General features: G+C 37.6%; 1 protein-coding gene across 3 annotated transcripts in view; it reads left to right on the top strand.

Annotated features, from left to right (window-relative positions):
• The window catches only part of LOC118947007 (dorsal-ventral patterning tolloid-like protein 1), a 136,220-nt gene extending 131,052 nt beyond the window's left edge, over nt 1-5,168 (top strand). For all 3 annotated transcript variants that reach the window (XM_036971997.1, XM_036971998.1, XM_036971996.1), the window contains 3 exons: nt 203-283; nt 2,859-3,028; nt 4,067-5,168. In XM_036971997.1, the coding sequence (XP_036827892.1) occupies nt 203-283; nt 2,859-3,028; nt 4,067-4,201 (386 nt within the window). In that variant the 3' untranslated portion in view covers nt 4,202-5,168. The remainder of the gene's footprint in view (nt 1-202; nt 284-2,858; nt 3,029-4,066) is intronic.
• The last annotated feature ends 5,151 nt before the right edge of the window (nt 5,169-10,319 follow it).

Below are 10,319 nucleotides of genomic sequence, written 5' to 3'. Positions count from 1 at the left end.
GCAGTCCACTGCCCCCCTCTAGTGGTGAATACCAGAACATGCAACAACAACAAAAAATAGTTATCTTTATCTTGGTCTATATTTGTTTATTTAGCCTGAACCAAAGTGTTAATGTCCCTGTCTGTCTCTCTCCTCTTCTAGAGTGTGGAGGGAGGTTAGTTTCACTCTCTAAATGTACCTGTCTGTCTCTCTCCTCTTCTAGAGTGTGGAGGGAGGTTGAAGGCAGAGACTCGTCAGAAGAACCTCTACTCACACTCCCAGTTTGGAGATAACAACTACCCCGGTATACACACACACACACACACACACACACACACACACACACACACACACACACACACACACACACACACACACACACCCTCTGTAGGACGACTACAAGCTGTGTATACTGTTGTGGTTGTAATTTTATGGTTTGTATGATGTCACAGCTGTCAATCCAAAGGAATATTTACACTTGTCAGGATGATGGTTTTTCTATTAATTTAATTTCTATTGTTTTCTGTTTGTCTCTTTTCTATTTTACTCTACTTTACTCTATTCTATTCCATTCTACTCTACTCTACTCTATTATATTCTACTCTATTCTATTCTACTCTACTCTGTTTTACTCTACTCTGTTTTACTCTACTCTACTCTATTCAACTCTATTCTACTCTACTCTATTCTACTCTATTCTACTATATTCTTCTCTACTCTACTCTAATCTGTTTTACTCTACTCTTTTCTGTTCTACTCTATTCCATTCTACTCTATTCTATTCTACTCTATTCTACTCTATTCAATTCTACTCTATTCTATTCTACTCTATTCTATTATATTATTCTCTGCTCTGCTCTACTCTATTTTACTATATTCTACTCTATTCTATTCTACTCTATTCTATTTTATTCTATTTTACTCTATTCTGCTTTACCCTATTCTACTCTACTCTACTTTATTCTACTATATTCTACTCTATTCTACCCTATTCTATTTCACTATATCCTACTCCATTCTACTCTATTCTATTATACTCTATTCTACTATATTCTGCTTTACCCTACTCTATTCTATTCTACTCAATTTTATTCAACTATATTATACTCTATTCTACTCTATTATATTCTATTCTACTCTATTATATTATATTTGACTCTATTATTCTCTGTTCTAATCTATTCTACTCTTTTCTACTCTGTTCTACTCTATTTTACTCTGTTTTATTATTCTCTAATCTACCCTAATCTTTTCTATTCTACTCTATTCTGCTTTACTCTACTCTATTTTACTCTCTTCTGTTCTACTCTATTTTACTCTACTCTGTTCTACTCTATTTTACTCTACTCTGTTCTACTCTATTCTACTATATTCTACTCTATTCTATTCTACTCTACTCTATTTTACTCTACTCTGTTCTACTCTATTCTACTATATTCTACTCTATTCTATTCTACTCTACTCTATTTTACTCTCCTCTGTTTTATTCTATTTTACTCTACTCTGTTCTACTCTATTCTACTCTATTCTATTTTATTCTATTCTACTCTACTCTATTTTACTCTCCTCTGTTCTACTCTATTTTATCTACTCTACTCTATTCTATTTTATTCTATTCTACTCTACTCTACTCTATTTTACTCTCCTCTGTTCTACTCTATTTTACTCTCCTCTATTCTACTCTACTCTACTCTACTCTATTTTACTCTACTCTACTCTATTTTAACCTGCTCTACTCTATTTTACTCTAATCTACTCTATTTTACTCTCCTCTGTTCTACTCTATTTTACTCTACTCTACTCTATTTTACTCTCCTCTGTTCTACTCTATTCTGTTCTATTCTATTCTACTCTACTCTACTCTATTTTATTCTACTTCTACTGTACTCAATTCTACTCTACTCTATTCTACTCTATTTTACTCCACTCTACTCTATTCTATTCTACTCTACTCTATTTTACTCTCCTATATTCTACTCTATTTTACTCTATTCTACTCTATTCTATTTTATTCTATTCTACTCTACTCTACTCTATTTTACTCTCCTCTGTTCTACTCTATTTTACTCTACTCTACTCTATTCTATTTTTTTCTATTCTACTCTACTCTACTCTATTTTACTCTACTCTATTCTACTCTATTTTATTCTATTATATTCTACTCTACTCTACTCTATTTTACTCTCCTCTGTTCTACTCTATTTTACTCTACTCTACTCGATTTTACTCTCCTCTGTTCTACTCTATTTTATCTTCTCGACTCTATTCTATTTTGTTCTATTCTACTCTACTCTCCTCTGTTCTACTCTCCTCTGTTATACTCTATTTTACTCTCCTCTGTTATACTCTATTTGACTCTACTCTATTTGACTCTACTCTACTCTATTTTACTATTTCTACTCTATTCTACTCTATTTTACTACACTCTATTCTACTCTATTCTACTCTATTCTATTTTATTCTACTCTACACTACTCTACTCTATTTTACTCTCCTATGTTCTACTCTATTTGACTCTACTCTATTCTATTTTGTTCTATTCTACTCTACTCTATTTTACTCTCTGTTCTCCTCTATTTTACTCCTCTGTCCTACTCTATTTTACTCTACTCTACTCTATTTTACTCTCCTCTGTTCTACTCTATTTTACTCTACTCTACTGTACTCTATTTTAATCTACTCTACTCTATTTTACTCTACTCTACTCTATTTTACTCTCCTCTGTTCTACTCTATTTTCTTCTACTCTACTCTATTTTACTCTACTCTGTTTTACTCTACTCTGTTCTACTCTACTCTATTTTACTCTACTCTACTATACTCTACTCTACTCTACTCTACTGTACACTCATCTCCTCTCTGCTCTCCTCTTCTCTCCAGGCCATACGGACTGTGAGTGGTTGGTGACGTCAGAGGAGGGTTACGGAATAGAGTTGACCTTTACGACCTTCGAGGTGGAGGAGGAGGCGGACTGTGGTTATGACTACATAGAGCTGTACGATGGTTATGACTCTAACTCACACAGACTGGGACGATTCTGTGGTTCTGGGGTAAGGATGGGTATCACATACATAATGACTCTAACTCACACAGACTGGGACGGTTCTGTGGTTCTGGGGTCAGGATGGGTATCACATACATAATGACTCTAACTCACACAGACTGGGACGGTTCTGTGGTTCTGGGGTAAGGATGGGTATCACATACATAATGACTCTAACTCACACAGACTGGGAAGGTTCTGTGGTTCTGGGGTAAGGATGGGTATCACATACATAATGACTCTAACTCACACAGACTGGGACGGTTCTGTGGTTCTGGGATAAGGAGGGGTATCACATACATAATGACCCTAACTCACACAGACTGGGACGGTTCTGTGGTTCTGGGGTCAGGATGGGTATCACATACATAATGACTCTAACTCACACAGACTGGGACGGTTCTGTGGTTCTGTGGTAAGGATGGGAGGGGGGGGGGGGTAGGTGGGGTAGGTGTCATTGAATGCTATTTAATCACATACATAACCTATGTCACCAAGAACTAGCCCTGGTTACCAGTATTTGTTGTCAGTTATCTTGGCCGTAGGCAGGGTAACCAGGAACTAGCCCTGGTTATCAGTATTTGTTGTCAGTTATCTTGGCCGTAGGCAGGGTAACCAGGAACTAGCCCTGGTTACCAGTATTTGTTGTCAGTTATCTTGACCAAGAACTAGCTCCGGGTAGCAGTGTTTGTTGCAATGTTGAAAATCCAACAATGTGTGGATAATGTTTTTTATTTATTTTAGAAGAAATAGTGAATTCTTTAAGAAAAGTCCAACTGTAATGTATGTTTTCATCTACTGTTATTATCTCTATCCTCCATCTTCTCACCTCTACATTACCTCTCTCTCTCTGATCCCCCTCTGTCTTTCTCTCTCCATCATACCTCTCTCTGTCATCCCTCTCTCTCTCTCTGATCCCTCTATATCTCTCTCATCTCTCTCTCTTTCTCTCTCTCTGATCCCTCTATCTCGCTCTCTCTGTCTCTATCTCTGTCTCTCTCTCTGTCTCTCTGTCTCTCTCTCATCTCTCGCACTCCCTCCCTAGCCCAGAGAGGAGATCTACTCTGCGGGTGACGCGGTGTTGATCCGTTTCCATAGCGACGACACCATCAGTAAGAAGGGGTTCCACATCCGCTACACCAGCACCCAGTTCCAGCAGAACCTTCACACCAGGAAGTGATGTCACAACACCACGACCCCTAGCCTCACTGTGCCGACAAGACAACCACAGGCCCCTTTTCTCCTCTGACTGACAGGCACCAAACACACACACACACACACACTGTTTTGAGGAGAGGAGTGAGTGTGGGTGAGAACCAGAGGAGAGAGGGGGAGGACTGATCAGTCCGTCTCTTAACAGGGGAGCTTCTAGAACTCTGAGGACTACATGTGAAGAGAGACTGGATCACAGCTTCACACTGTAACAGGATTAATGGAACTGCTTTAACAACGGGAACTGGATTAAATACTGAAACTGGATTAAATACTGAAACTGGATTAAATACTGAAACTGGATTAAATTCTGAAACTGGATTAAATTCTGAAACTGGATTATATTCTGAAATTGGAATAAATTCTGAAACTGGATTAAATACTGAAACTGGATTAAATTCTGAAACTGGATTAAATACTGAAACTGGATTAAATACTGAAACTGGATTAAATACTGAAACTGGATTAAATTCTGAAACTGGATTAAATACTGAAACTGGATTAAATTCTGAAACTGGAGTAAATTCTGAAACTGGATTAAATTCTGAAACTGGATTAAATACTGAAACTGGATTAAATACTCAAACTGGATTAAATACTGAAACTGGAGTGTGAACAGGAACTGGATTTAATACTGTAACTGGAGTGACTAACTAACTGACTGGCTGTTTGGCTGAATGAGTCACTGACTATTTGACTGAGTGACTGGCTGACTATTTTACTGGCTAACTGACTGACTGTCTGATTGGCTGGTTGACTGATTGACTGGCTGACTGACTGTCTGATTGGCTGGTTGACTGATTTACTGGCTGTTTGGCAGGCTGACTGACTGACTGGCTAACTGATTCACTGATGGACTGGCTGACTGACTGATTGGCTGACTGATTCACTGATGGACTGGCTGACTGACTGATTGGCTGACTGATTCACTGATGGATTGACTGACTGTCTGATTGGCTGGTTGACTGATTGACTGGCTGACTGACTGTCTGATTGGCTGGTTGACTGATTGACTGGCTGACTGACTGTCTGATTGGCTGGTTGACTGATTGACTGACTGGCTAACTGATTCACTGATGGACTGACTGACTGACTGAGAGAAGCATGAGGTAACGCTGAGGCAACATTATACAAACTGAGAGACAACATCCTGATAACTTTCTGACAACTTCCTGTTCAGACAATGTTCAGACAACGTTTCAGACAAACCTCATACAAACCGAGAGACGACGTTCAGACAACGGCCAGACAACTTACGGTGCTGACAACGTTCTGACCATTTTTGAGGTTTGACAAAGTCCTGACAATGTTCTGTTTAAAAACATTCTGACAATGTTCAGACAAACTTTATACAAACTGAGAGACAATGTCTTTCTGACAACGTTCTGACAACGTTCTTCTGAAAACGTCCTGACAACGTTGGGTTTTGACAGCACTTATATTGCCTTAGAACCAAATGTACGTTCTTGAGTCTCTCTAACATTAGTTGTTATTTGTTTGTTTGTTTTGAATAATTTGATTTGACAATGAGTTTGCAGAACTTGAAAGATTTATTGTTAAATAAGACAAAAGAGGAAACTGGTCAGGTGTGTGTGTGTGTGTGTGTGTGTGTGTGTGTGTGTGTGTGTGTGTGTGTGTGTGTGTAAAGAGTCGTCTCATGTATTGTATGTGCCAAGCTCCTGGTGATTCTGTCCCTCTGTAGGATCTGTCTAGACCTCTCTCCTCCATGTTTGTAGTTCTGTTCTATCATATCTCCTCCATGTTTGTAGTTCTAAGGAACAAAAATGGCTTCCTCTCTATGCTGAGTCATTAAAACTACACACAGGTAAAAGATAACTCTGGTTCGTGTTGTAATTGACTACGGAATGATACGGCAGTCATGATGTAATGATCTGCGTGTGTGTGTCTGTGTTTGTGTGTGTGTGTGTGTGTGTGTGTGTGTGTGTGTGTGTGTGTGTCAGTATATATACAGTACCAGTCAACGGTTTGGACAACTACTCATTCAAGGGTTTTTCTTTATTTCTACATTGTAGAATAATAGTGAAGACATCAAAACTATGAAATAACACATATGGAATCATGTAGTAACCAAATCAAAATATATTTTTAATCAAAACTATGAAATAACACATATTTCAAATCATATGTTATTGGTCACATACACATGGTTAGCAGATGTTATTGGTCACATGGTTAGCAGGTGTTATTGGTCACATGGTTAGCAGATGTTATTGGTCACATGGTTAGCAGATGTTATTGGTCACATGGTTAGCAGATGTTAATGGTCACATGGTTAGCAGGTGTTATTGGTCACATGGTTAGCAGATGTTAATGGTCACATGGTTAGCAGATGTTAATGGTCACATGGTTAGCAGGTGTTAATGCTGAGTGTAGTGAAATGCTTCTGGTTCCGACAGAGTAATATCTAACAAGTAATCTAACAATTCCACAACAACTACCTAATACACATCTAAAGGGGTGAATGAGAATATGTACATATAAATATATGGATGAGCGATGACCGAGCGGTGTGGGTAAAATGCAATAGATGGTATAAAAGACTATATACACATATGAGATGAGTAATGCAAGATATGTAAACATCATTATTAAAGAATATTTTAGATACTTCAAATAGCCACCCTTTACCTTGATGACAGCTTTGCACACTCTTGGCATTCTCTCAACCAGCTTCACCTGGAATGCTTTTCCAACAGTCTTGAAGAAGTTTCCACAAATGCTGAGCACTTGTTGGCTGCTTTTCCTTCACTCTGCAGTCAAACTCATTTAAATTGGGGTGAGCTCTGGTAATTGTTGAGGCCAGGTGATCTGATGCAGCACTCCATCACTCTCCTTCTTGGTCAAAAAGCCCATTGGCTTCTTGGTTAAAAAGCCCAAAGGTCAAACCAAAAAGCCCAAAGTGCAAACCAGATGGGATGGCGTATCACTCCTTGAATTCTAAATAAATCACAGGCAGTGTCACCAGCAAAGCACCCCCACATCATAACACCTCCTCCTCCATGCTTCACGGTTGGAACCACACCTGCGGATATCAGCTGTTCACCTTATCTGCGTCTCACAAAGACATGGTGGATTGAACAACAAAAAAAAAACATTTGAACTCCTCAGACCAAAGGACAGATTTCCACCGGTCTAATGTCCACTGCTCATGTTTCTTGGCCCAAGCAAGTCTCTTCTTCTCATTGGTGTCCTTCAGTAGTGGTTTCTTTGCAGCAATTTGACTATGAAGGTTTGATTCATGCAATCTCCTCTGAACAGTTGATGTTGAGATGTGTCTGTTACTTGAACCATGTGAGGCTGGTAACTCTAATGAACTTATCCTCTGCAGCAGAGGTAACTCTGGGTCTTCCCTTCCTGTGGCGGTCCTCATGAGAGCCAGTTTCATCGTAGCGCTTGATGGTTTTTGTGACTGTACTTGAAGAAACTTTAGAAGTTCTCTAAATGTTCCACGTTGACTGACCTTCACCTTCCTGACCAAGGCCTTTCTCCCCCGATTGCTCAGTTTGGCTCAGTTCCACTTCTTCCATTGAATAATGATGGATGCCACTGTGTTCTTGGGGACCTTCACCTTCCTGACCAAGGCCTTTCTCCCCCGATTGCTCAGTTTGGCTCAGTTCCACTTCTTCCATTGAATAATGATGGATGCCACTGTGTTCTTGGGGACCTTCAATGCTGCAGAAATGTGTTGCTACCCTTCCCCAGATCTTTTCTTCAACACAATCCTGTCTCTCAGCTCTACGGACAATTCCTTCAACCTCATGGCTTGGTTTTTGCTCTGACATGTACTGTCAACTGTGGGACCTAATATAGACAGGTGTGCGCCTTTCCAAGTCATGTCCAATCAAATTTTCTACAGGTGGACTCCAAGTTGTAGAAACATCTCAAGGATGATCAATGGAAACAGGATGCACCTGAGCTCAATTTCGAGTCTCATAGCAAAGGGTCTGAATACTTAAGTAAATTAGGTTTTCTGTTATTTCTAACAACCTGTTTTCACTTTGTCATTCTGGGTTATTGTGATGTCATTCTGGGTTATTGTGATGTCATTATGCGGTATTATGATGTCATTATGGGGTATTATGATGTCATTATGGGGTTTCGTGATGTCATTATGGGGTTTTGTGATGTCATTATGGGGTATTGTGATGTCATTATGGGGTATTGTGATGTCATTATGAGGTATTGTGATGTCATTATGGAGTATTATGTGTAGATTGATGATGAAGAAAATCCATTTTAGAATATTGCTGAAAGGTCTTAAAATGTGGAATGAGTCAAGGGGTCTGAATACTTCCCGAATGGGACTGTATATTTATATTTCGGACTCTGACATTGTTCGTTCCGATATTTCTTAATTCCTTTCTTTTTAATTTGTGGGATTTGTGTGTATTGTTTTGTATTGTTAGGTATCACTGTTAGGTCTGGGAACAGAAGCATTTAGCTGAACCTGGGACAACATCTAATAATATGTGTGTACCTGACCAATACCACCTTATTTTATTGTACATTCACTGAGCTCCTCTACTGGGGGTTGATGGTTGGTCCTAATTCCTCATTTCAATACTGTTCTTCTTAAATCCTGTTTTGTTTTGTCATTATGTGGTATTGTGTGTAGATTGCTGATAAAACAAGTAATTTAATCCATGTTAGAATTAGGCTGTAAAGTAACTAAAAATGGAAAAGGGGAAGGGGTCTGTATCCTTTCTGAATTCCCTGTATATAGTACAGTACTAACCTATATAGTACAGTACTAACCTATATATTACAGTACTAACCTATATAGTACAGTACTAACCCATATATTACAGTACTAACCTATATAGTACAGTACTAACCTATATATTACAGTACTAACCTATATAGTACAGTACTAACCTATATATTACAGTACTAACCTATATAGTACAGTACTAACCCATATAGTACAGTACTAACCCATATATTACAGTACTAACCTATATAGTACAGTACTAACCTATATAGTACAGTACTAACCTATATATTACAGTACTAACCTATATAGTACAGTACTAACACATATAGTACAGTATTAACCTATATAGTACAGTACTAACCTATATAGTACAGTACTAACCTATATATTACAGTACTAACCCATATAGTACAGTACTAACCTATATATTACAGTACTAACCTATATAGTACAGTACTAACCCATATAGTACAGTACTAACCTATATATTACAGTACTAACCTATATAGTACAGTACTAACCCATATAGTACAGTACTAACCCATATATTACAGTACTAACCTATATAGTACAGTACTAACCTATATAATACAGTACTAACCCTAAATAGTACAGTAATAACCTATATATTACAGTACTGACCTATATATTACAGTACTAACCTATATAGTACAGTATATAGTACAGTATTGACCTATATAGTACAGTAATAACCTATATAGTACAGTAATAACCTATATAGTACAGTACTAACCTATATAGCACAGTACTAACCTATATAATACAGTAATAACCTATATAGTACAGTAATAACCTGTATATAACAGTAATAACCTATATGGTACAGTAATAACCTATATAGTACAGTATATAGTACAGTACTGACCTATATAGTACAGTACTGACCTATATAGTACAGTACTAACCAAAATAGTACAGTAATAACCTATATAGTACAGTACTAACCTATATAGAACAGTAATAACCTATATAGTACAGTATATAGTACAGTACTGACCTATACAGTACAGTACTAACCTATATAGTACAGTAATAACCTACATAGTACAGTACTGACCTATATAGTACAGTAATAACCTATATAGTACTGTATATAGTACAGTACTGACCTATATAGTACAGTACAGACCTATATAGTACAGTACTAACCAAAATAGTACAATAATAACCTATATAGTACAGAACTAACCTATATAGTACAGTAATAACCTATATAGAACAGTAATAACATAGACAGTACAGTATATAGTACAGTACTGACCTATATAGTACAGTACTAACCTATATAGTACAGTACTGACCTATATAGTACAGTACTAACCTATATAGT

This window comes from Oncorhynchus mykiss, unplaced genomic scaffold (assembly GCF_013265735.2).
Source record: "Oncorhynchus mykiss isolate Arlee unplaced genomic scaffold, USDA_OmykA_1.1 un_scaffold_87, whole genome shotgun sequence".
Lineage (NCBI taxonomy): Eukaryota > Metazoa > Chordata > Actinopteri > Salmoniformes > Salmonidae > Oncorhynchus > Oncorhynchus mykiss.
Note: the sequence above shows the minus strand (reverse complement) of the source record. Positions and strands in the feature narration are given on the sequence as shown.